Genomic DNA, 27769 nt, shown 5'->3' with positions numbered 1-27769 from the left:
ATTGAGTGATTCCATGTGAATTTCCTTTGAGTACTAGAAGGCAGCTATCACATCTTTCCTCAAGCTTTCCTTCTCCTTCAGGCTAAACATTCTCAGTTCCTTCACTTGACCTTGACAGAGTATGAGTTTTAACAACCTCACCATTCTGTCATCTTTTTTATGTACACAATAATAACAACCATAGCTAAAACCAATATAGCACTTTTGGTTTGCAAAATGCTTTATACATGTTATCCCATTTGATCCTGTCTACACCTTGTGAAGTATGTGTTATCATCCCCACTTTACAGAGGAGGAGACTAAGCCTGAGAGATGTTAGGTGACTTTCCTAGGATGTCACAACTACTACGTGTCTAAGGCAGGATATGATGTCTTTCTTACTTCCACTCCAGGGGTCATCCACTATGCTACAGGGCCTCCTAGGGCAGATGCTCTAGCTTTTCATTGTTCTTTCTAAAATGTAATGACTAGAACTGAATAGAATACTTCTCTTATTATCTGATGATGGCAGAGTATGACTCTCACTATTCTTGTTCCATATACCATAACATTATTGGTACAGCCTAAAATTATATTACCTTTTTTTTTTTTTTACTTCCATGCAAAGCCACAAAAAGGGAAAACGCAACCTGGCCTTTTCACCAGGGCACCAAAATTTAGAGATCACTGGTCACGTTTTTTTCTTTCTTTCTTCTTTTAACCAGTATAGAAAAAACTGAAGTTAGCATTTAGTTATCAGGAATAGTAATTTTAGGGACAGCTGGGTGGTGCAGTGGATAGAGCACCGGCCATGGATTCAGGAGGACCTGAGTTGAAATCTGGCCTCAGACACTTGACGCTTACTAGCTGTGTGATCCTGGGCAAGTCACTTAACCCCATTGCCTCACCAAAAAAAAAAAAGGTAAGAGTAATTGGGCCGGGGTGGGGGTGGGGGAGGGTGTCGGGAAGGTTTAAGGGGAAAGATAATGAGTGCTGTGTTGGACATTTATCTTTTACGATGTGTGCTAGATAACTAAACATCCAGTTTGAGGCGCCTGAAAGGTAGTTGGTAATGCAAGACTGGAGATCAGCAAAGAGATTCATACCAATTTTTCCATGACTCTTTGAAATCATCTATTTCTTCATTTCTTACAACACAATAATATTCCATCATACACATACTACATCTTACGCAGCTATACCTCAGTTGATGGGCACCCCTTTAGTTAAAAATCAACTTTTGAGGACTTTCATAAAATGATGAAGAATAAAATGAGTAGAATCAGAACAATTTCTGTATCAGCAACCAAATAATAAAGGCAAACAGCTTTGAAGCTTTAAGAATTATGATCACTACATTGCTATCCATGATTCCAGAGGGCTGATGAAGACTTATCTACCTCCAAAGAAGTAATGAATGTAGAGTGAAGAACGAAATATACATATTTTTGTATATAGCTGATAAGGGAATTTGTTTTAATTCACTATGCATATTTATTACAAATAATTTCTTTTTCTTTTTTTTCTCCCATTGCATTGGGGGTGGGTGTGAGGGAAAGAAAATAGATTTCTGTTTGTCATTTTGGTTTTTTTTTTTTGAATGGGAGTATGTGTGCTTCAGATGTGAACTGTTGTATTTTCTGAATGAAGTCACTGTATTATTATTTTTGGTTTAATTTTTATACTTCATTACTAGACCTTTCATGGAATAGGCATTTTCTGGAAATGTTTGTAATGTAAAAATAAAGCACATCAATATATTTTTTACAAAACTTAAGTATAGGAATTTACATTTTTCTCTATTAAATTTCAACTAGATAGAGTGCCAGGCTTGGAGTCAGAAAACTCATCTTTGTGAGTTCAAATCTGGCCTCAAATCCTTACTAGCTGTGTCACTTTGGGCAAATCATTTAACCCTGTTTGCCTTAGTTTCCTCATCTCTGGAGAAGGAAATGGCAAACTACTCCAGTGTCTTTGCCAAGAAAACCCTAAATGGGGTCATGAAGAGTCAGATACAACTGAAACAACTGAACAAACAAACAAATATTGTTTTAACTTGGCAAGATCTTTTTTGGACGCTGATTCTGTTGTCTAGCATGTTGATTATACCTCCCAGTTTTGTGTCATCTGAAAATGTGATATGCATACCATTCATACCTTCATCCAAGCCATTGATAGAAATGATGAAGAGCCAGGGCCAAAGGCAGATCCCTAGAGACATCCACTGGAGACTTCCCTCACAAACTGACATAAAACCATCAATCGGTCCAGTCATTCAACCACTTTGAACCTAACTACTCTAATCCAGCCTGCATGTCTTTTTTATTTATTTATTTCTGTCTACCAGGAATGAATGAGAAATTTAATCCTATGCTTTGCTGCAATTCTATGGGTGCATCATTCTTCTGATCTATCAATCTAGCAACCCTGTCAGTAAAAGGAATGAGGTTAATCTGGTATGATTTGTCCTTAGCTTTTGGGGATCACTTTCTAAATTAACTGTAGTCTGCAGTTTAATCCTTTCAAGTAAAAGAAAAAGGAAGGAAAAGAAAGAAAAACATTCACTTGCAGGCTATTTGAACTTCTTATTATAACTATTATCATATAATTATATCATTTCCCAACTCCTGCCTCTTTTTTTATATGTATTTTGCTGTTCACAGCACCTAGCACTGGACCTTGTGCATGGTGGTGGGGGGTGGGGTGGGGACAGTGTTAACAGATGCTTGTTTAAGTCAATTGAATCATTTCCCAAGGAAGGCCAAGAACCTGCCACATTGGTAGAAAGAGGAGGTCACAGTGTAAGTGTGTAAGTGTAAGTGTAAGAAGATCACAGAAGTAAAGATGGAAGGAATCTCAGAGACCACCTAGTCCAACTCTCTCACTTTAAAAATGAGGGTACTGTGATCCACAGAGTTTAGGAGACTTGCCTATGGCCTTGTAGTAAGCATCAGCGGGGAGATTTGAACCCAGATCCCTTAATTCCAGAGTCAGGGTTTCCTGCCCCCCCCATTATACTACCCTGTGTTCTAACCATTTATTGAAAGTTTTACCAATAAGTCCTTGGCTAATTTCCAGCTTTATTCTTTAAGGAAACTGTGCCTAGGAATAACCTAAAAATAACTTGGTGATTTGACATAAGCAAATCATAATAGTATCAATGAGATCACCCCAAATTCCTAATGTCCAATATTTGCACACAAGTTAAGAAAAGCATATGAAGGAGATTTAGGGCAGGGGATCAGATAAATACAGTTAGGCATCACTTTTTTTTTAAGAACTTTATTTTTTATTTTTTGGATGCAATTAGGGCTAAGTGACTTGCACAAGGTCACACAGCTAGTGAGTATCATGTGTCTGAGGCCAGATTTGAACTTGAGTCCTCCTGACTCCAGGGCCAGTGCTCTATCCACTGTACCACCTAAGTGCCACTAGGCATTACTTTTTACAAACCTTAAGGGAAAAAACAACAATTCAAAAATCAGATACACTAGATGATTTGACAAAGTTATAGTTCATTTTGTAAAAGGATTCACCTTAGGGCTCCTTCAAGTATCCAGATCCTTCAATGCATTTAAAAGAAGATCTGATTTAGAAAACATTTATCTTATTCTGTACCTAAAATCATAGAATCATAGATTTAGAGACTGAAGGGACCCAACAAGTTATTGACTGGGTCCAAGCCCCTCATCTTAACAAATAGCAGTGGGGCAGGAAGGACAAGAAGGGAATAAGGGAATAAACATTTATTAAGTACCTACTATGTTGACACTTTGCAAATATTATCTCATTTGATCCTTATAGTAACCCTAGGAACTAGGTGCCAGTATGATCCCTGTTTTACAGTTGAGGAAAATGAGGCAGACAGAGGTAAAGTGACTTGCCCAGGGTCACACAGCTAGTGTCTGAGTGTCTGAGGCTGGATTTGAATTCTGGTCTACTCTGACTCCAATCCTAGCATTTACTCCATTTCACCTAGCTGCCTTCCTGACTCAAGTCCAGTGCTCTAGCCATTACTACATCTATACCATCTATACAATATTTTGGGAACCAAGCTATTATAAGGGAAAGATGTGATTTCCATCTTGGCTTTGTGCTACACATGGCCATATAACACTAACAATAATGACAATTATAATGGACATTTCTATAGTGAGTCAAGGTTTACAAAGTGTTTTTCTCATAGGGATGGTATTGTTCTTCCCATTTTTGAGATGAGTAAACTTAGGCCCATAAAAAGTTGCATTGGGCATCAGAATACAGACTCTACCTTAGGTTTTCTGATTCTAATACATTTTTCAATGCATTACACTATTGCGGTGAATATCTCAGTGGTCTTGGTGAAATTCCAAAGCAAATTGATTTTTAACAAATGTAACCATAGATAATGAGGATTATAAGAAGGAGATGAGAGTAATGAGAAATCAAACCAACAATGATAATGTCACAGTTTATAGAATCATCGAATCTAGAGATGGAAAGAACCCAAGATAACATCTGGGTCAATTTCCTAAAGACAGAAATTCTCTCTATAGCATTCTTGACAGATGACTCTCCAACTTCTCTGTCATCGAACTACCTCTTGTGAGGGATTTCACTTTCCTATGGCTCTGATTGTTAGGAAGTTCTCCACATTGGACCCAAATCTACCTTCCACAATTAGTCCTAGTTCAGCTCTTTAGGGTCAAGCAGAATGATTCAACCATCACTTTAATTATTGTTCAGTCATTTTTCGATTGTGTGCGACTCTTCATGACCCCATGTGGGGTTTTCTTAGCAAAGATACTGGAGTGGTTTGCCATTTCCTTCTCCAGCTCATTTTTTACAGATGAGGAAACTGAGGTAAAGAGGGTTAAATGACCTGCCCAGGGTCACACAGCTAATAAGTGTCTGAGGCTGGATTTGAACTCAGGAAGATGAATCTTCCTGATTCCAAGCCCAGTACTCTATTTACTTTACCACCTAGCTGCCCCCGATTATGACTTATCAAGTGCCAATGTGTAAGGTAGGAGAAGAAAGAAAGGACTAGTTAATTTATTTTGGCATATGATGAGGCTCATCCCTCCTAAGCCCTGAAATGCTCTGATTCTAGGAAGATAAAATAACCCCATGGAATATGCACAAAAATCATCCCATACCAGCTAAAGCCACAAGTGGCTTCTTAGTCCCTACAGAACAAGACGCTCTTGGGGAATGAGAAAGACTGTGTGGGAGGAAGAGGTCATTCACTGAAAATAGAAGTCCCCAGAACCCTTGGAAGGGAGAGTGACAGAGACGATGGGAAGAATATAACTTTCCAGCAGATGGCCAACAAAGACCCCTGCTCACTCTTGTCATAGATTCCCTCGGGAAGGAGCTGAGGGACAGCCAGTCTTTTCAGTATTTCTCAGGGTTTCCGTCGACAGACAGGGATTTTGATGACTGACTTCACTTTTATGAAGTGGTGAGACAGCCCACAGGCCTCTCCAGACAAACAGTATTTACAGAACTGGAACCGGAAGGGGTCTTGGAATCACAGACACACAAGAAGTCAGTACTGGAAAGGATATAAGCCATCAACTCATCCATCTTTTTAATTTTATTGATGAGGAAACTGAGGCTGAGTAAGGGAAAGTGATTTGCATACTCATGCAGCCTCACTCATGTCTCTTTTATGGTTGTTCATTTTTTTTTCCCTTTTGAAGAGGACCAATGACATCACGGGGTGATGTTCTGACTTGAGTATGAATTGAATTTAAGAGAGTTGGACAAACTCGTCTGCCTCACTGTATTCCAGGGTCATCTGAGTCCTGTGGCAGGACAAAAGTTAAGATGATTGGTGATGGTTGGGGATGCAGTGGATGACCTTGGTGTCTTCAGTGTCTGACCATGCTCTAAGTGCTCCACAGCACCTGCTTCAGCCCGCTTTAAGGCTGTTAGAACCAATTTTTCTCATCTTCCCATTCCTTGGGGTGGGGAGTCTTTTCATGCTTAGGGTAGCCATCCTCCCTAACTCACCAACGGGTTTGAGGTTTGGTTACCCTCAACCTGGTTTAGCCTATGTACTAACACAGTTTTACCGGTTTTACCAGGGTGCGGCCACTGCACATGATACAGCTTCTTGGAGCCACAGGTGAGAGTTGGGTGACAGGTGACGCCAAAGGTCGATGAGCAGCCCTGAAAAGAGCTTAGCAGTCCTCACACCAGAGGTGCTGGTCTTCCCTGGACATTCCATACACCAGCTACCTTCTACAGTAGCTATTTGCATAATTCATCAGAATGTAAACATCTGGAGGACAGAAATGGTTTCCTTTTTGTCTTTGAACTTGCAACCCAACACAGTGCCTGCCTGGCACTTTTGGGAGAGGCAGCCCTATCTTGTAATTTCATTGGTGTGAGAAGGTTCAGGTGAGGAATCCTTTTTTTTTTTTAACCAATGCAGATTTGTAACTGTAATGCAACTTGTTGCGTTTAGAGACTTGCTGGGGGTAACTGAGAAGATTAAGTAAATTGCCCAGAGCTACCCTGCCTGTGGGCAGCTAACTGTTGCAGTGGGTAGAGCTCTCTGCCTGGAGTCAGGAAGACCTGAGTTCAAATTTGGCCTCACACATTTACTAGCTGTGTGCCCCTGGACAAGACATTTAACCACTTTTTCCTCAGTTTCCTTATCTGTAAAATAAGCTGGGGAAGGAAATGGCAAACTACTCCAATATCTTTGCCAAGAAAACCCCAAATGGGGTCACAAAGAGTTGGACGTGACTTAAATGACTCAACACACAACCAGTATAAGGCAGAGGTGGGGCTTGAACTCTTCCCTTCCTGACTCTGAGGTCAATTCTTTATTTACTATCCCATGATAACTGATTAAGCACAACAGGTGCTTAATAAATGCCTGTTAGATTGGTCGAATGTCTTTTTGGTCTGTGAACTCTTTGAAAGCAGGTTGTGTGTTGAGTATAGGGCTTTACAGGTGGGTGCTCTAGAAATATGTGCTGAACAGGATTTCAGTTTCAGTGATGAAGCCATCAGCCAACCAAATGGTTTATTTGGGAAAAATGAGGTGTCAGGGCTATGACCAAAGAAACTACCCTTGAACTTCTCATGAAATCAAGAGCATTTTACCCTTGCATAAGCCTGCACCTTATGACTCAGCCTCCTCTGTGTGATCTGGCTTATCTGTAAATAGCCACCGCCCAAAAGACACAGAGAGCCCCGGTCACTGTAGCACTTGGGTTTCACCCAGGCAAGGGATAGATCAAATTACCTCCCTGTTATCCAACTCCTTCTTACTCACTCAGGCAGTTAGCCAGGATCCAGCACCAAAAAATGACCCCAGCCTCCAACAAAGAAAATGTTAGGGGCCCAGCAACTGCCATTTCCTTCATAAGCTGTGGTCATTCCTCCCTCCTCTGTCTCCTCCCTATCCCCCCAAAAATCTGTCTATAGCCACAGAGGCCTTTAGAACCTAAAGGGACCATTCAGTCTAACACTTCATTTTACAGAAGTTGTAACCAAGACCCAGAGGAATTAGTCACTTGTAGAAGGTCATGTAGATAGCAAGTAGGTGAGCCAGAATGTGAATTTTAGTTTTATAATTCCAAACTTAGTGGTCTTTCCACTATATACCCTCTCTGTCCATGGTACTTAGCAGCTGCATGACCTTGTGTAAATCACTTGCTTTTGTCTGCCTTATTTTCCTCATCTGTAAAATGAGGATAATAATTGTACCTACCTCTCAGGATTATTTTGAGGATAAAATGAGATAATGTGTAAAATGCTTTGCAAACCTTAAAGCACTATGTAAAAGTTGTTGCTGTCGTTGTTAAGATTTTGATTATTGTTTAAACCTTGCGCATCTCTCCTGGGAGTTTCCTTGCCATAAGAATTAAAGGCCACAATTTTTTTTTCTTCTCATCTAGTGAAGTGACATCAGGTTATCAATATATACATATGTTGTTGTTGTTCAGTTATTTTTTAAGTCGTATCCAACTCTTCATGACCCCATTTGAGGTTTTCTTGGCAAAGATATTGGAGTGATTTGCCATTTCCTTCTCCATCTCATTTTACAGATGAGGAAACTGAGGCAAACAGGGTTAAGTGACTTGTCCAGGGTCACACAGTTAGTAAGTGTTTGAGGCCAGATTTGAACTCCAGAAGATGAGTCTTTCTCACTCCAGGCCTAGAATTCTATCCACTGCACCACCTGGCTGCCCTATACACACACACACACACACACACACATGTATGTATGTATGTATGTATGTATGTATGTATGTATCTATCTATCTATATCTCAGAGTTGTTAAACAACCACCAACCATAGGAAGCTGTGTAGTTTCTGATAGTAGTTCATGAAAAATCCTGGAATGTCAGACTTGTAGAGCTGGAAGGGACTTCCCAGTCACCTAATTCAAGCCGTTGCTAAACAAGCATCCCTTCTATGATTTCCTGAAGTCCTGGATCCAGCCTTTAATTAAAGACCTGCAGGGATGAGTGAACTCTCCTGGGGCAGCCTATGCCACTTTTGGAGAGCATTCATTGTTGGAAAGTTTTTCCATATACTGAGGTGAGTTTGAGCCAGAAAGGTGTCATTTCAGTTCTGAAAATAACCAAGGCCATTCTATCCAGTTGTCTTAAAGGGATGGTCACTTCTGAAATCAACCCAGCACCTCCCAGATGAATCCCAAATTGGTAGCTGTTCACATCATCACCCTCCAGAGTCACAATAGGTAAGAAATACCCTTTTTCATGCCTGAAGCTATTCAAATAGTTAAAATACAAAGTGACCTTTGGAGTTGATGCTGGGAGATATTTGGCTATCCACATGTGGTGGCTGGTTTAAAAGAAGCTTGGTTCAAGGTAGCGGGTTCTAGATGACATAACCCCTCAACGGGCCATCTGGTGTCTCACCTGCACACAGGTGCCGGCACTGCTCTTTGTTCTGCTCGGCACCAGAAGGCAGAAATAGCAGCAGAGACTACAAGTTACAGAGTCAAGCCCACAAGCATTTAAGTGCCCACTATGTGCTAGGCACTAGGGATACAAAGAAAGTCAAAAACAATAAAAAGAGAGGCAGCTTTTAGCTAGAAACAAAGAGAAAAACATTCCCTCTTTAAGAGCTATCCAAAAGTCACCTGACACTATGATGACAAAATGACAAAAACTTTGAGATAGGAACTTCCATCGAGGAAACTCCCTCTACCAATGTAGATTTCCAACTTGAAGTACCTGGATAGTACAATGGATAGAGCACTGGGCCTGGAGTCAGGAGGACCCAAGTTCAAATTCAGCCTCAGACACTAGCTGTGTGACCCTGGGCATTTAATATCTGTTTGCCTCAGTTTCCCCATCAGTGCCTGGAACATAGTAGGTACTTAACAAATGCTTATTCTCTTTCCCTTTCCCCAATCTGCAATTTATAGTCTTAGAAAGTTGCCTAGAGGCACAGGAAGATAAGATAGTTGTCCAGGACCACACAGCCAATATGTGCCAGAAATGGTACTTTAACCTAGTTCTTTATGACTACAAGGCTGGTTCTTTATCCGTTATGTAGTAGCACAGTCTCTCAGCACAAGTATGGTTGCTCCCGCTTTACAGATGAGGAGACTGAGCCTTAAAGAAGTGGTCACACAGGTAGCAAGAGCCACAAGTCAAAGCCAAGCCTTCTCAATCCACGTCCAGTACTCTTTCTACCGTGCCGGGTAATAATCCTCTTCTGGAATCTTCCTCTAACCCAGGAGATTCTCCTGGAATCTCGAGGGCTGGGTCAGAGGATCGCAAGCTAGCAGGACTCTACCCCACATTGAAGAGGTTCCAAATGTAGGCCTAGAGATGGACTCTAAGTTTATCCTCTGACGACCAGCTGAGATAAACGTAGGGAGTCTTATCACCAGAAGATCACAAGATCTTAACTCTAGAGGTGGAAAGGACCTTAGAAGCCCTTCATTTTACAGTAGAGGAAACTGAGGCCCAGTGACTTGTGCATGGTCATAAAGCCAGTAATAGCAATAATAGTTAACATCTGTATAGTGCTTTAAGATTTGAAATACTAATAACTAGCATTTACATATAATGCTTTAAGGCTGGCAAATCATTTTCACATATCATTTCATTTGATACAACAACCAGGTGAAGTAATTGCTGATTTATCCTTATTTTACAGATGAGGAAACTGAGGCAAATAGGTGACTTGCTCAAGGTCACACAGTTAGTAAATGTCTGAAGCTGGATTTGAATTCAGGTATTCCTAACTCTAGATCCAGCACTCCATCCAGTGCACCACCTAACTGCTTCTACCTATATTGTTTCATCTGATCCTTACAACAGCCCTGTGAGGTAGGTATTATAATTATTATTTCTATTTTACAGATTGAGAAGCTGAAGGGGAGAGAAGTGTAAGTGACTTGCCTAGGGTCACACAGCTAGTAAGTTTCAGTGGTAGGATATGAACCTGGGTCCTCTGCCTCCCAAGTCAGTATTGTTGTCATTGTACTATGCTGCTTGCAGCAAACAAGCCCATAGAGAATGGGCTTCGATATGCATTGGTGGAAGATGTTCCCCATGTGGATGAAATAGCACCTTGGAGCTATTTAATATAGTAATATAATAGTAATAATAGTATATGTAATATATAGAATAGTATATAATATTAATATTAATGTAATATTATATAATAGCAATAATCACAAGAGTAGCCCTGAAGTCAGGAAGACCTGAGTTCAAATTCGACCTCAGACACTTGACACTTACTAACTGTGTGACCCTAGACAAGTCATTTAACCCTGATTGCCTTGGGGAAAAAAAATAATCACTAGAGTTCACACTGATAGTGATTTAAGGTTTAATGAGCATAGTAACTGGTTAGTAACTCATTCCACTCCCCTCCCTTTTAAAATGAACCATTTATTTGACTTTTTCCCCTTTAACTATTTTTACCCCTCTTTCCTTTACAAGTTGATTTGCAGAAGATAGATGAGAGTTTCTCCAATAAGGCTCACTCCTGGTGAAAAGACTTCTCAGGTTTGGGCAGCTGAGCTCCCCTCTACGTAAGAAAGCTAATTCACCCCAAACTCAACCAGCAATTTCTGCTCCTCCAAGGGTCCGAGATGCCTCTGACCAAGCATATGTAACTATGGTCTAAAACTTAAAGCAGCTATCAGGTGAGGAAGGCCCAGAACACTGCAGGGCTAAGACAGTAGTTGCTTAAAAGAACATTTTCAAAGGTCATAGGAAACCCACCAAGTCTAGAGCAGATATGTAGGCAGGCAGTGCTTTCTATATCTGTAAAGTCCTAAAATAACTATATGGGGGCTGCACACTGAGACAGCAGGCGTGACATTCCCCACTCACTGTCTCCTGTCTAGTCTAGGCTCGAGGCCAATGATTTTCCACTATAAACTTCAATTTTATTGATAGTAATGTTTACACCAGCCAGTAGGCAAAAGCTACCCTCTCCAGCTCAGCAGCAGAAGCCCCAGCCATAAGATTCTCCATTAGAACATATCTATAGGCTAATGGAATTAGTGCTGCTGGGGTTCCAGAATGCCTTCTTCTCCTTCTAACACCTCCCACCTTCTTAACAAAGGACACATCATTTTGTTACTCTACTACAAGTCCAGTGCATATGGAAAGAACATAGGATTTGGACTCAGAAAGCAGTATACTGGAAAATGCTCCAGAGTTAGAGGACCTGGGTTCAGATCCTGCCTCTGAATGTTTACAAGTTTGTTTTTTTTTTAAACTTTCTCAGTTTCCTAACTTGTAAAATTTACAACATTTTTCATTATAAAATTAGTAGGTTGGACTAGAAGGCCACTGAGGTCTCTTTCAACTGTAAAACTATCATCCCATGACTTGCGTTCTACCACTAATTACTGATATGACTTTGGACAAGTATACCTTGTTTTCCTCATCTGAGGGAGTTTGTCCAATATCATCCTGGGAACTCTATGCTCCAGAAAGTGGGAAGAGGATGATAGGAAAGCATGTATAAATAGGTCTTATTTGGCAGCTAGTGATCAAACATAGTTCTCACACGTGACAAGCGAAATTCCACCTCCCCCTGTCATTCTTCCTTCCCTTCCCCCTTCTGGAGTATTCTTAAGGTGCAGCCTAGAATTCCAGCTAATGCTGGTCAGCCCCAATAGAGAAAGCCCCAGGAGGGCAGGAAAATGGCCCCACATAAAGCCCTCGGAGCTGCTTACCTCCATCTTGGGAATTCATGATGTTCAGAGCAAAGAGCATTGCATTAGAGAAGGTGGTCGCTTCTTCCTTGCTGGCGAAATTCAAGCCATAGACCTGCCGGGCATCTCGCCACTGGTGAAACGTTGGTGTAGCCTGATTGTACTTCAGCCCTTTCACAATTGAATAATTGATCACGACCTGGAGGAGGGGGGGAAGGGAGGAGAGACACGAGTAAACAAATAAAACCGGACAAGTAGGAGGTGGAAGGAAGGTAGGCAAGATACTGTCCATACAAGCCAGTGCCAGTCGAAGAGCCCCAGGGGAAGATGTCCCAGCCTAAGGATGGGGCTGGAGGCAGAAGGAAGCAAGAGAGGGCAGGCTTTAAGACTTGGACCTTGGTGCAATGGAAAGAGCTCTAGACTTGGAGTAAGAGGACCTGGGCTTAAGTCCTGGCTTTGCCAGTTACTAGCTGGGTGCCCTTAGGTCAGTTCCTTTACCTCTCTGGGCTTCAGATTCTTCATATATAAAGGGAAAGGGTTGTAGTTAAACTCTAAGGTCCCTTTCAGCTCTGGGATTTTCATTCGATTTCATTCGATGAATATTTAAGTGCCCATTTTATTCAAGACCCTCTGTTCAGTGCTATGGGCAAAAACAATGATATATTTGGGCAAAAGACAATGATATATATGTATGCAAAAATTACATTTATAGATGTATTGGTTCATGTATATACATATATATATATATATACAGATACATACATATATACACATATCTATTTATCTATCTATCTATCCACACACAGAAGACACAGGCCCTACCCTCAAGAAGCTCACAAGCTCACCTGAAAAATGATATGATGCATAAATAGATGAAAAAAGGCAGCATGTAATAACACCAATGAACACTGGGTATATAGTAAGTGCTTAACAACTGCTTGCTGACTGACCATTAAAAATTATTCTGTTAGACTTCTCACTGTATGACTCTGCTTTCAGTCTACCTTCTTCTCTAGGCCACACTTTACATTCCATCCCATGTAATCTTCCTGATGCTGTGATCATGCCACTCCTCGACACAAACTTTTACTAAAGGCTTTCTACTGCCTGTTTACAGAACACTATCACTCCTGATCCTAACATTCAAGGCTCTATCAAATCTGACTCCAATGTACCAGTCTATCCTTATCTGTTGCTATTTCCTTCAAGTAGGCTGTGTTCCAATCCAGCAGGACAACTTGTCCAGCTGCCATTTTTGTTCTGAACTCTCTTGTCCCCATGCCTTTGCTAATACTACCTCCACTGCTTGGGATGTGCTATGTGAGTGCTCTAGTTGTTCAGAAGAGGAGAGAGTGATCTCTGTGGTTGGGGGGAAAGGAGGAAAGGACTTCCCAGCCTCATACTTTTCTCAGTTCTCACCTTATTTGACTTCTTCATCTGGTCACACTTCTGTCTTCCTCTCTCTTCTTTGTTTTTCTACATGATGCTGACCTTCCTTGGTTGCTATCTTACCAGTCTGGACTCTCCTCAGTCTCTTTTGCTGAATCATCAACCATGTCCTATCCCTTGACTCAAGGTGTCTCCCAACGCTCTGTTATGGACTCCCTTCTCTTCTTTCCCTACACCCTTTCTTGTTGATGCATCAGTTTCCCAGGAATTCAATTATCACCTCTAAGCAGTTGACTTTTGGCTCTCTATATCTAACCCTAACTTCTTTTGAACTTCAGTCCCACATCACCAACTCCCTAAAGGGCATTTACTCAGCAAAGTCATCATCTACCTCTACCCCACCCCCTTCTTAACTTGTCTGTTTCTCCTTAGGCTTTCATTATCCTTTCAATCACCCAGATCATCAAGCTTGGAGTCATTCATGACTCTTCTCTCTCCTTCAACTCTGGCCCTCCCTATATCCCAGCTGCCAAGTCCACAAGATCTTTGGCATGAGTCCCTTTCCCCTCCACTAAAATGGTCACTACCATTCTGGCTCAGGCCCTCATTAATGCTTACCTGGACTACTGTAACAGTCCCCTACATAATGTCTCTCCCCCCTTGGATACATCCCCCATACAGCTGCCAAATTGATATTCTTGAATGACTATGTCATTCCTTAGCTGGAGAAGCTTCAAAAGATCCTGATTGCCTCCAGGATAAAATATAAGTAGCTTAGAATTAAAAACCTGTCATTCTGATTCCATTCTACCTTTCCAAGCTTAAGGCAAATGGTTCCTCTTCACATCCTGCAAGTCCCAGCAAAACTGACTTATTTCATCTTCCTTATTCCCACAACATTCCACATCCTGTTTCATTTCAGTGTTTTTGTTTCCGGCTACCCACCATGTCTAGAATGTATGCCCTCCTTACTTCCATTTCTTAGACTTCCTGGCTTCCTCTAGGTCTCAAGGGCTATCTCCTACAGGAGGCCTGTCTTGGTCTTTACAACTGCAAATGCCTTCCCCCTAAAATTCTTCTGTCTACATTTAATAGTTTTATCTATGTACATGTTGTTTAGAACCAATAAAATGAAAGTTTCTTAAAAATCAGGCTCCTTTTTTTTTTTTTTGGTATCACAGCTCCTGGCACATAGTAGGTACTTAATAAATGCTTATTGAATGAATGTTGCATGGAGGAGATAAGAAACTTATTTTGAGTCATTTAAGCCATGTCCAACTCCTCATAACCCTATTTGGGGTTTCCTTTTTTTCCTCTCTCTCTTTTTTTTTGATGGGGCAATTGGGGTTAAGTGACTTGCCCAGGGGCACACAGCCAGTAAGTATCACGTGTCTGAGGTCGGATTTGAACTCAGGTCCCTCTGACTTCAAGGCCGGAGCTCTATCTATTGTGCCACCTAGCTGCCCCTATTTGGGGTTTTCTTGGCAAAGATATTGGAGTGATTTGCCATTTCCTTTTGCAACTCATTTTACTGATGAGGAAACTGAGGCAAACAGGGTTAAGTGATTTCCCCAGAGTCACATAGCTAATAAGTGTCTGAGGTTGGATTTTGAACTTGGGTCCTCCTGACTCTAGGGCCAGTGCTCTAAATACTGTACCACTTAGCTGTCCCAAGACACTCTTCAAATGTAACTTGTAGGGATTATAAATCTTTTTCTCCCCCGCATCCTTCTAGGGTGCTCTGGGGAATATATGGTCCATTTCCTTTTCTTTCTCATAGATTTTTTGATGAACAGTTCTGGCTAATTTGAATACCTCACTCAGCTGTTACAGTGGGAACTTTGGAGACTGAGAGATAATTAGAAAAAGTGGCACGCCCTCTGGAGCCTTTAGGTGTGTGGGGAGTGGTGATATGAGTGGAAATTACAACATATAGGTGCCGGGGGAAGGACGAATTCAAACTGTGACAAATCACCACAAGCCAATGTAGAACTGAGGAGACTCGCCTACTGGTAAGGCACCAGGGGAGATGGTTCAACTAATGTTTAGGAGACTTATCATGTGGGAGGCCTGGGGCTGGAAACAATAATACAATTGATGGTTCTAGAAACAGAGAACCTCCATGACTTGTCCTCTCTCCCACCTTTCCAGTCTTTAGCCCTTACCTCTCTGCCTGCCCCTCCCTCCCAACCATGTAGTCCACAATCCTGTGACATTGGCCTCTATGCTGTTCCTAGAACAAGGTATTCCTCTCTAGACTCTGGCATCTTCACTATTTGTCTCTCTCCTCACTTCCATCTCTTGTTTCCTTTAAGGCCCAGCTAAAATCTCAGCTTCTACAGGAAGCCTTTCCTAATCCCCCTTAATTCTAGTGCCTTCCTGTGTCGATCATCTCCAGTTAATCCTGTCTATATTTCATTTGTACATGGTTGTCTGCATGTTGTATCCTACACTAGATACACTTGTGAGTTTATTGAGAGCAGAGACTGTCTTTAACTTTCTTTGTACCCCGAGTACTTTGTACAATGCCTGGAATATAGTAGGTGCTTAATAAATGTTTTTTTGGATGAGGATTAGAGTGGAGTAGAAGAATTATTAGATGGATAGGACATGGATGAGCTCCATCAGGCATAGGGGTTTGAGAAGCTGACTGGGGCTGGCCAGAGTACTGAAAGCTGGAAAAAACCCTACAGATCACCAACTCATTTTGCAGATGGTGAAATAGAAACCCAGTTTGGTTAAGTAAATTTCCCAGGTTGTAGTGCTAATAAGTGATATGTCAGAATTGGAATCCTTGACCTCTGACTCCAAATTCAGCACTTTGTCCACCATGTTATAATGTCCAGCAACTTCTTGGGCCATCAGGTATGGGACTCCACCTTTTCTCTCCTTCTATTCAGTTCAGCCTATGTGAAATTTATTTCTGGAAGCTTTATTTATTAAAGACTCCACCTTCCACTCCAAGCCATTGCCTAAGTCCACAAGTGCCTAGTCATCTGAGCATTGGTTGAAGGAACTGGGGAAGTTTAGCCTGAGGGAGACTTAAGGGGACATAACTGGCTACTGTCTTCTAATATCTGAAAAATTATAATGAAGAAAATCAATCAATATTTATTAAATAGCTACTATATTCCAGGCACTGTGCTTGGCACTGGGGATACAAGAAGAGGCCAAAGTTCCTGTCCTTAAGGAGTTTATAATCTAATGGGGAAGAACACATATACATAAATATATATAAAGTAAGCTATATGCAAGATAAATAGGAAATAATTAACAAAGGGAGAACACTGGAATTAAGAGGGATTGCAGAAGGCTTCCTTAGAAGGTGGGATTTTAGTTGGGACTTAAAGGAAGCCAGGGAGGTCAATAGTGGGAGAGAAGAAGGGAGAGTGCTCTAGGCAGAGAATGCCTAGAGCTGAGAGATGGGATGTCTTGTTTGTGGTACAGACAGGAGGCCAGATGCCACTGGATTGAAGAGTATGTGTCAGGAAATAAGGTGTAAAAAGATTGAAAAGGTAGGAGGGGCTAGGTAATGAAGGTTTTTGAATGCAAAACCAAACTTTTTTTGGTTGTCTACATTATTAAGCACTTGCTGTGTGCCAAGCACTGTACCAAATGCTGGGGAAACAAATACAAGCAAAAAGAAAGACAGTCCCTACTCTCAAGGAGATTATATCCTTTTTCTTTTGGGCAGGGGGAGTAGGTGAGTTTATTTTTTATTTTTTTTCAAATTCACTTTTATAGGATTTTGAATTCTAAATTTTTTTCTCCCTCTCTCCCTTCCCTCCTCCCCAAGATGGCAAGCAATCTGATATGGGCTCTATATGTACAATCATATTAAGCATACCTCCATATTAGTCATAAAACAAAACATTTTAAAATTTTGATTCTGGAGGCAATAGGAAGCCACTGCAGTTTATTGAATGGGGCGGGTAGGGCGACATGGTTGTACCTGTACTTTAGGAAAATGATTTTGATGGATGAATGGAGGATGGATTGGAGCAGGGAGAGACTTGAGGCAGGCCAACCTACCAGCAGGTTATTGCAATAGACCAGGTGTGAGGTGATGAGGGCCTGTACTAGAATGGCAGCGTCAGATGAGAGAAGGGAGCATTTTGAGAAATGTTGCAAAGATGAAAATCAGTAGGCCTTGGCAAGAGCTTGGATATGGGGGAGGAGGTGCATCAGAGATAGTGAGGAGTCCAGGATGACCCCTAGACTGGGAGCCTGAGGGATTGGGAGCATGGTGTTGGCCTCCATAGTAATAGGGAAGGTAGAAGAGGGAGGAGGGTTTGGAGGAAAGAAAATGAATTCTGTTTTGGATATTTTTGTATATAAGATGTCTACTGGACATCCAGTTAAAGGATGTCTGAAAGGCAGTTGGAGATGCAAGATTGGACGTCAGCAGAGAAATTGGGGCAGGAAAAGTAGATTTGAGAATTATCACCATAGAGATGGTAACAAAATCCATTGGAACCGATGAGATCATCTAGTGAAGTAGTATAAAGGGAGAGAAGAGGACCGAGGACCAAACCAGAGGGACATCTGTGGTTGGAGGGTATTATCTGGAGGAGAATCTAGCAAAGGAGAAAGAAGGAACAGTCAAATAGGGAGGAGAAAAACCAGGCTGCTCTGGAGAATGTGATAGTGAGTTGATAAGGGAGGTATAGTAGAATTGCCTAGCAGCAGTGAGAGCCCACCTGAGGTTGAGTAACATAAATTTGTAGTGGATTCAGAATAGCTGCATTTTTTTCTCCGCCTTCATTTAGCAGTATGGTGTAGGAGCAAAGGCAACAAATGATGGGAGTGATCCAAGGCTGAGGCTTGGCTGGGCACAATCAGCGATTTGATATAAGGCGGCTGGGGATTCAAGAGAGGAGGACAGTGGAGAATTGAATTGGTTCACCATGGAGTCAAGATGGGGAAAAGAGGAAAAAGTGGCTATTGCAGGGGAAATGGCTAGGGAGATAACTGAAGGGTCAAGAGATTGGAGGTCATGGGATGGCAGATGAAGAGAAGGGTTATGTAAGGAAAGGCAGAAAGAGAGGTGATTATGGTCAGATAAGGGGATTTCAGAATTCTTGAACATAGAGGTATAATTGTGGGTGATGGCAAGATCAAAGGAATTAAGTTTGTTCTGTGTGCCTACAAAGGTCAGAAAGAGAGCCAATTAATCAATAAACATTTATTAAGTGCCTACTTTGTGCCAGGCCCTGTGCTAAGTGCTAAGAATACAAAAAGAGGCAAAAAAACAATCCCTGCCCTCAAGGAGCTTGCAATCTAATATGGAAGACAACATACAAATAAATATATACAAAACAAACTATATTTAGGATAAATAGGAAATAATTAACAGAGAGAACACATTAGAATTAAGAGGGCTTGGGAAGGCTTCCAGGAGAAGATGGGATTTTAGCTGGGGTTTAAAGGAAGCCAGGGAGGTCAGTAGGTGGAGCAGAAGAGGGAGAGAACCAAAGAGTGAAAGTTAGAGGGAAGCCGATACAAGCTCAATATTAGGAAGGGATCATTGTCATTGGAGGTATTCAAGCAGATGCCAGAAAACCACCTGTCAGGAATTCTGTAGGAATTCCTATACTGGGAAGTTTAGGCTAAATGACCATTAAGTTTTTATTTGTTTTTTCCTTTTTACTCTGTGGAATACAAGAACGTAGAGAAAAGAACATTTGATCTGGAGGCAAAAGAACTAAGTTCAAATTCAGGCTCTGATACCTAATATCTGTGCGACCTTGGGCAAATCATTTCATTTTACTGGGCCTCAGTTTCCTTCTCTTTAAAACGAGCAGCTTGGAATAGATGACCTCTAAGGTCCCATCTAACTCTAAATAGTATAACTCTACAAGCCTATACAGGGAAGCTAGTAAGTGTCTAAGGCCAGATACGAACCCAGATCTTCCTGACTCTAGGCCTAGGTGGCGCACCCATAATACACAGAGTGCCAGACCTGAAGTCAGAATATTCATCTTGAGTTCAAATCTGGCCTCGGACACTTAACTGGCTGTGTGACCCTGGGCAAGTGACTTAACCTTGTTTGCCTCAGTTTCCTTATCTGTAAAATGAGATGGAGAAGAAAACAGCAAACCACTCCAGCATCTCTGCCAAGAAACCCTGAATGGGGTCATAAAGGGTTGGGCATGATTGACAATGACTGAACAACAAGTCTATACATGCTGTTATCTGTTGATAGTACATGGGATCAGAGGATCACTAGTTCAGAAGCATCAACATAGGTCAAACCAGATTAAAATGCAATTGGGAAATATTTTTAAAAATATAATAGAACATAGATAATGTTAATGTTAACATGTGGTTTTCTAAGACAAATGGGGCCTGCAGGGATACTCATGTACTATTTAGTGACCCCTGTTTGAGTTTGACAACAGTGGTCTGGTCAGGGGTGGGGAGGGGGAACCTGCGGCTTTGAGGCCATACATGGCCCTCTAGGTCCTCAAGGGCTGCTCTTTGAACCCAAACTTCACAGAACAAATCTCCTTAATAAAAGGATTTGTTTGAACTTTGATGGTCTTTTAGTCAGAAATACTCTCAGTTTGAGCAACATAGTCTAGGCATCCCCCCGCATTCTTTGAATGACAACCCAAGTGAGGCTTCCAGGGTGAGAAAACAGCCCAAGAAGAGATGCTCATTTCCACGCCTTCTGCTACGACCAATCACTCCGCCTGAAGTGAGATGAAATATGCTTCCTTACTTTGTGATGACAACAAATATATAGCGATCTGTGGGCAGCTAGGTGGCGCCATAGGACACAGAGTGCCAGACCTGAAGTCAGAAGACTCATCTTGAGTTCAAATCTGGCTTCAGACACTTACTAGCTGTGTGACCCTGGGCAAGTCACTTAACCCTGTTTGCCTCAGTTTCCTCATCTGTAAAGTGAGATGGAGAAAAAAATAACAAACCATTCCAATATCTTTGCCAGGAAAACCCCAAATGGGGTCACAAAGAATCAGATGGCTGAAAAAAAGGATCTGAAGCAACTGGGGAAACAATTATGTATATGTATACTCACACACATATACATACACATATACATAAGTGCATATATATGTATATATATATACACATATACATACATATATACATATACACATATATATATATTGTTTTCAGTTGTGTCCAATTCTTTGTGACCCCATTTGAGATTTTCTTGGCAAAGATACTGGACTGGTTTACCATTTCCTTCTCCAGTTCATTTTACAGATAACAAAATTGAGGCAAACGGGTTTAAGTGACTTACTTGCCTAGGGTCACACAGCTGGTAAGTGTCTAAGGCTGGATTTGAACTCATGAAGATAAGTCTTCCTGATCCTAAACCCTGTGTTCTACCTACTGCACCACATATAACATAAACATATATATGTATATACATATATGTGTGTACATATATGTATATATGTATAAATAAAACACATGAATAGGCTTCTACTTCTGGTCTGAATCATAGGAACATGTATCTCACACATAAATTCTATACACATTCACATGTGTGTGTACACAACACATGTTTCTGTTATCTTCTAGACTAATGGTGTCATACTAAAATGGAAACGGAGGCCACTAAACTGTATGTAAGGATCCCAGTGGGCCGCCTATTGACTTAGTTTTATTTATTTATTTTTTTATTTTTAGGCAATTGAGGTTAAGTGACTTGCCCAAGGTCACACAGCTAGTAAGTGTCAAGTGTTTGATCTGAGGTCAGATTTGAACTCAGGTCCTCCTGACTCCAGGTCCAGTGCTCTATCCACTGCACCACCTAGCTGCCCCTTTGACTTAGTTTTAAAATGTAATATTACATATATTCTGTTGTATTTTTGTTTATTTGGTTAAATTGTTTTTGTTCAGTCATGTCTGATTCTTTGTGACCCCACTTGGAGCCTTCTTGGCAAAGATACTGGAATGGTTTGCCATTTCTTTCTCTAGCTCATTTTAGAGACGAGGAAAACTAACAGGGTGAAGTGACTTGCCCAGGGTCACACAGCTGGTAAGTGTCTGAGGCCACATTTGAACTCAGGAAGTCTTCCTGACTTCAGAACTGGTGCTCTATCTACTACACCACCTAGTTGCCCTAATTGGTTAAATATTTCCCAATTATGTTTTAATCTGTTTCAGGTGGCCCTCAGGAGTGTGCAGGCTTTGTGTCACTCACCTCTGTTCTAGACTGTAAGTAGAGACCTATTCACTTGCTTCTTAGATTTCTGTCTATGAATTGTTAGGCATATTCTAATAATGATAACAACAACAGCTAACATTAATGTAGTATTTAGTATGTGCCAGGCAGTATGCTAAACACTTTACAATGATTGTTTGATCTTCACAACCCTGGGAGGCAGGTGCTATAATGATCCCCATTTTACAGATGAAGAAACTGAGGCAGAGGTCAAATGATTTGCCCAGGGTTACACAATTAGTAAGTTTCCAAGGCTGGATTTGAACTCATGTCTTCCTGACTCTAGGCCCAATACTCTATATGCTATACCAACTGGTTGAAAATGTTCTGCCTCCTTATGGGATGTACCCTGGTAGGCCTGCAGCACCATCATTACAATTCAAAGGCATGGCAGACAAATGCTCAACGCTTGTAGCTCTTAATTCCCTGCTTCTAGGCCCACTATTCCCCCCCCCCCCCCACCATTTATTCTGCTTAGCTCAAGCCTGGACAACTTAGGATTCCTTCAGTTTCTGGGCCTAGTGATTATTTCTTATAGGAGAAGTGGTGGGTGTTGGGTTGGGTTATAGCTTTGCCACTAATTTGCTGTATGATCTTCGGTAAGTTGCTTCTCTCTCTGGGTCACAGTTTCTCAGTCTGTAGGAGGAGGGGATGGACCAGATGGTCTTTTAAGTTCCCTTAAGCTCTGATTGGTTTAGATTTCTGCTACCATAACCTGACATTTGCATTTCTCTACATCCTCCTTCAAAGTATCCTCAGTCTGAGTTGTTCCTGAATGATATACTAAGGCAGTGCCAGGGTTGTGCTGGCGCTAGAACAGGCCCTTTGAGCCCACTGCTAAATTTTCAGTGTAAGCATTTACATCTTGGAAATTGACAAACGCTACTGACATACATCCCCCACCCCACCTCCATTCTCCATCTCTAGTCAGTTAAATACCAGTTCACTGTTGGGCAAGGTTGTCCTGCTCATCAGGTGAAAAGGTATCCTATCTTCAAATGGAGGAAGTTTCTGCATATTCATTTATTAAAAGGTATTCATTGAACATTTATTTTGCCTGTAAGGTCCAGTTCTAGTCCCTGGGGGTGGGGTTGGAGAGGCAAAGATGACTGAAGCACAGTTTTTGACCCCCATGAAGCTTACACACACACACACACACACACACACACACAAGACTTTAAAACAAAGCAGAATGTAAAAGTGTCCAAAAAGTCTTACAAAGTGAAGGTCAGAGAAAGGAAAGGGTACTTCTGGTTGGCAGGGGTCAGGAAAATCTTAGAGATAGAAGCCTTTGGCCCTGGACTGGAAGAACAGGAGGGAATTCTATTGCCAAATCTTGGAAGGAGGAAGGCATTAGAGGCACATGGAGTTGTCTGGAAAACGTCGGAACAAAGGGGATTTGGGGAATAGTTTGCTATCAAATTTGGCTTGATGACCTAGAGCTACACATGGCCCTCTTCCTTTGGTTTCCTGTTCTCAAGCTTCAGAATCATCCTGAGATGTTTCTGACAGATGCTGGCTGCAGTTCAGCTACCGCAGAGAGAGGAAGCCTGATGCGGCGAAGAGAACACAGGTATGGGAGTGAAGAAACTAGAGCTTTGGTGGTAGCTCTGGCACTCAATGGCTTCCTGTGTGACCTTGACCACGTTCCTCTTACTCTCTGGGCCTCTTTTTCCTCATCAGCAAAATGCAAGGCTTGGACTGAATTATCTCAAGTCCCTTTTCATCTCTGCCATTCTTTGGTTCTATGGTTCTAAGATACCTTCTTTGTTCTGCTATTCTGTGATTTTCTTCTGTGAGTTGCAATGGCATAAAAACTAACCATTAATTCACATGAAGTAGCTTCCTATGAAATACTCTTTTGCAAGCTTCTTGAAGACAGGCACCTAGTCTGAGCCCTCCCTTTTTGAGCTAAAATGAGGCACGAGGCAGCTAGGTGGTGCAGTGGATAGAGCTTCACGGCTGGAGTCAGGAAGACGTGAGTTCAAATCTAGCCTCAGACCCTTGCTAGCTGTGTGACCACGGATAAGTCACTGTGCCTCTGTTTACCTCAGTTTCCTCAGCTGTAAAATGGGGATAACGATAGCACTTCCCTCCCAAGGTTATTGTGAGGATCAAGTAAGATAATAATTGTAAAGTGCTTGGCACATAGTAAATGCTATATAAATGTTGGCTATTATTATTATTAAAATTCTAAGACTGCATGAGCCTAAGATTTTAAGGTCCTTATTGAAAAATGAAATGGAAAACACCAAAGCTGTAGTTTTCTCTGTCACAGCTACCAAAAATCACAATGCCCTGGAAAGCTTCCTGCCACTGTCTCAAAACCATCTGGCCCTGACCAAATCATCCGCTCTCCAGGGGTTAGTAAATGCTGGGCTTATCCAGCAAACGGAACCCACACATAGGTAGCCTCCGCCTCTGTCTCAAATTTGTGATTCTCAAGTGGAGGATGTACTCACACATCCATCCTCAGGTTCTTTTCTGAGGCTTTGAAGATTAAAAATAAACTCCAGATGGGAAGGTGGCAAAAACGGTGTTTATTTCAAATACCTGCCATGTCCTCCCTTGTTCTTAGTTGGAAAAAAAGACCTTGCTGGGGAGGTTAAGGGCCATCTAAAGTTTTTGGTCCTGTTCCCTGGTCCTTTTACCAGTGGAGACTTGGTTAATTTTGATTTTAAATCAGGCATAGCTGTAAGGTGATTGGTTTTGAAATTGGGAGAAGTGGGTTTAAGTCTAGCTCTGATAACCTAGATAGATAAGCCACTGAACCTTAGTATCTTTGTGTGTAAAATGGAAAAGAGATAATACTTGGATTATGTATCTCTTGGTGCTGTTGTGAAGAAAGTATCTTGTTAGCAGTAAAGTACTTTGGATGAGTGGGGTTGCATTGAATGCTGCTTAGAGTTATTGAGAGGCTAAGTGACTTGTCCTGGGTCAAGCAGCTGGGATACATCAGAGGCAAGGCCTCAACCTGGGTTACACTGATTTGGAAGCCACATCTCTGAATCACAGCCTCTAGGCCATGCTCCCTCTTTCACTGTTACTAATCATGCTTTACTATTATTCCAAGTACTTTGTTCAGCTCCCAGGTTAATATTTGAGTTGTTCTGAATAAATGATCATGGAGAATTTTGACCAGGTAGAAGAGAATTTTTGAATTAGGAAGGAACCATACAGACCATCTGGTTCAGTTTTTTTATTTTACAGAGGCCCAGAAGAGAGGAAGTGATCTGAGTAAGGTCACACAGCTAATAAGTGACAGGACTAGAACTCAGTTCTCTTGACAACTGGACTAATGATTTTTCTACACCACCTTTGGAGGAAGCTAGGTGGCTCAATAGATAGAGTGCTGGGCCTGGAGTCAGGAAGACCTTAGATACTTACTAGCCATGTGACCCTGGGTGAGTCACTTAACCTCTGTTTGCCTTAATCCACTGGAGAAGGAAATGGCAAACCAATCCAGTGTTTTTGCCAAGAAAACCCCAATGGACAGTATTGGCATGCTACGGTCCACAGGGTCATGATGAGTCGGACATGACTAAAGAACTGAACAACTATTCTACCTCTACTGACTTCCGAATTTATCCAAAGAACTCCCAAGACAGTGATATTTCTATAAACCATGCCACCTGAGAGTCATTTGAAAGAACTAGGAATTTTTAGCTCAGAGAAGGGAAAACTCAGGGGACACAAGAAATGTGTCTGGAGTGGTTGTCCCTTGGGCCTGTCTTATATGACTATAGAGGGCAGTGCTAGCACCAGTGGGTAGAAATTACAGGGATTTCCTCTCAATGCTAGATTTTCACTCAGTGTAAGGAAGAACTTTCTAATAAGTAGAATTGTTTGACAGTTGAATGAACTGCTTTGTGAGAAGGTGCATTCCCCAGTCATTGGAGGTATTCAACTGTATTTACTGAATAATGTCCAACATGCATCATGGGAGCTCAGTATTTTGGTCTATTTGGGTTTGGGATAGACTTTAGAATAGTTCTTCACCCCATATCATTCTGGTCCTTCAATGATCATTTGGTTTAATATTTAGATAATCTGGATAATGTGGACAAGAGACCTACCTTGAACATTGGCCATAACCTGTAAACTGGTCAATTGCCTCATCTGTAAAATTAATGGTCCTGGTGAGCATTAGACTAGATCTGTGGTTCTCAAACTTTTTTTTATCTTAGGACCCTTTTACACATTTAAAAATTATCGAAGAACCCCGCCCCCAAGCATATGTGTGTGTGTGTGTGTATGTGTGTGTGTACATAAACATAGACACATTTACCATGTTAGAAATGAAAACATCCTAGCATTATTATGAAAATAGTTTTGATTTCACAGACCATCTGAAAGAGTCTCAGGGACCATTAGGTATCTCTGGGCCATACTTTGTGAAATGCTGAACTATATGATATTCCAGCTACCTGTAGTATTATCTATATTCTATGATTCTAAGACCCCTCTTGCATTTGCTTTGCAAGTTTTGGTCTTAGGGAGTCTCCTAGGGAACTCAGAAGTAATTTGCCCAGAGTCATACAACCAGTGGAAGCTGGCAGTAGAATCTGAACCCAGGTCTAACTTATTGCAAGGCTAGCTCTCCACCCTCTGCCCCACGACTCTCCGGAAGAGATCTTGCAGAACTCCTGCTTCAGGATCTTCACTTTACAGAGCAAATGTAGCAATTGGTTTTTATTAAATTCCTGCTCTGTGGCCAGCACAGTGCTAGAGAGTGGGGATGCAAAGACAAAGAAGAAATGGTCCCTGCCCTCAAGGAGTTTACGATCTTTTGAGGGGGACCCATAGGCTTTTAGGCATATAGAAAATATATGCAAAAAAAGATATAATGTAATTTTGTAGGGGAGGAGGGGAGCAGGAAAGGCTTCATGTAGAAGATGGAACTTGACTGAGTCTTGAAAGAAATGAGGGATACTAAGAGCAGAGGAAGGAGGGAGAGTGTTCTGGCAATAGATGACAGATACTATGCAGAAGCAGAGAAACTAAGATGGAATGGTAAGAAAGGCAGTTTGGCCGGACCATAGAAGGTATAAAGGGGAAAAATGCATAATGAGATGGGGAAGGAGAGTTAAGGCCGAACTGTAAAGAATTTGGAATGCCAGACAGAGAAAATTGTGAGTTTATTGAGTAGCAGAGTGACCAGCGCTTCAGGAAATTCATTTTGGCAGCTGTGTGGAGATTGACTTATAGTGAGGAAAGACCTGAGGCCAGGAGATCAATTAGGAGCTCATTATAATAGTCTAGATAAGAAGAGGGTGAACTGGTGTGGTGGTTGTGTGACTGGACAGAAGGGGGAAGGATGTAAGAATAATGATTTGTTGTTGTTAGGGTAGCTATAGAGTACTGGGCCTGGAGTCAAGAAGACTCATCTTCCTGAGTTTAAATCTGGCCTCAGATACCTACTTAGCTGTGAGACCCAGGGCAAGTTACTTCACCCTATTTGCCTCAGTTTACTCATCTGTAAAATGAGCTGGAGAAGGAAATGGCAAACCACTCCAGTGTCTCTGCCAAGAAAATTCCAAATGGGATCAGTGGGAGAATCTGTTGCGACTGAAAGGACTGACCCACCACAAATTGGACTTTTACATTTATCCTTATCTTTCCCTCGATCTTCCCAACCTGGGTCCCAGCTTTTGGTCCCTACCCCTGGAGTTGCTGAAATCTAGTGCATTGAGGCCATATGAGGAGAAGATACACCTTAGAAAATGTAGCTGTTTAACTGGTTCACTGCACAGTCTGGGGTGAGAAAACTGATGGAAAAGAGGAAGGAGTCTTGAGTGAGAATCAGGAGAAGTAGGTTTTAGCATCAGTTCTACTATTAAACTTCTGTGTAACCTTAAATAGGTCACCTTCCTTTTCTGATCCTGAATTTCTTCATTTGTAAAATGATGAGGTAGGACTAGGTGGTTCATCCATAAGGTCTCTTCTAATTTGAGGATTTTATGAAGTTGATAATTGGGCAGTTGATTAACAGACAACTGTCTGTGAGAGAAAAGGCTAAATTTTATGTCAGAACATTTCA

General features: G+C 41.5%; 1 protein-coding gene across 4 annotated transcripts in view; it reads right to left on the bottom strand.

Moving 5' to 3' along the window:
* EVL (Enah/Vasp-like) overlaps positions 1–27769 on the bottom strand; it is a 119307-nt gene that overhangs the window by 76680 nt on the left and 14858 nt on the right. For all 4 annotated transcript variants that reach the window (XM_027849063.1, XM_027849065.1, XM_027849066.1 and 1 more), the window contains exon 3: positions 12162–12339. In XM_027849063.1, the coding sequence (XP_027704864.1) occupies positions 12162–12339 (178 nt within the window). The remainder of the gene's footprint in view (positions 1–12161; positions 12340–27769) is intronic.

The sequence above is a fragment of the Vombatus ursinus genome, unplaced genomic scaffold (assembly GCF_900497805.2).
Source record: "Vombatus ursinus unplaced genomic scaffold, bare-nosed wombat genome assembly UNPS02007284.1, whole genome shotgun sequence".
NCBI lineage: Eukaryota > Metazoa > Chordata > Mammalia > Diprotodontia > Vombatidae > Vombatus > Vombatus ursinus.
Note: the sequence above shows the minus strand (reverse complement) of the source record. Positions and strands in the feature narration are given on the sequence as shown.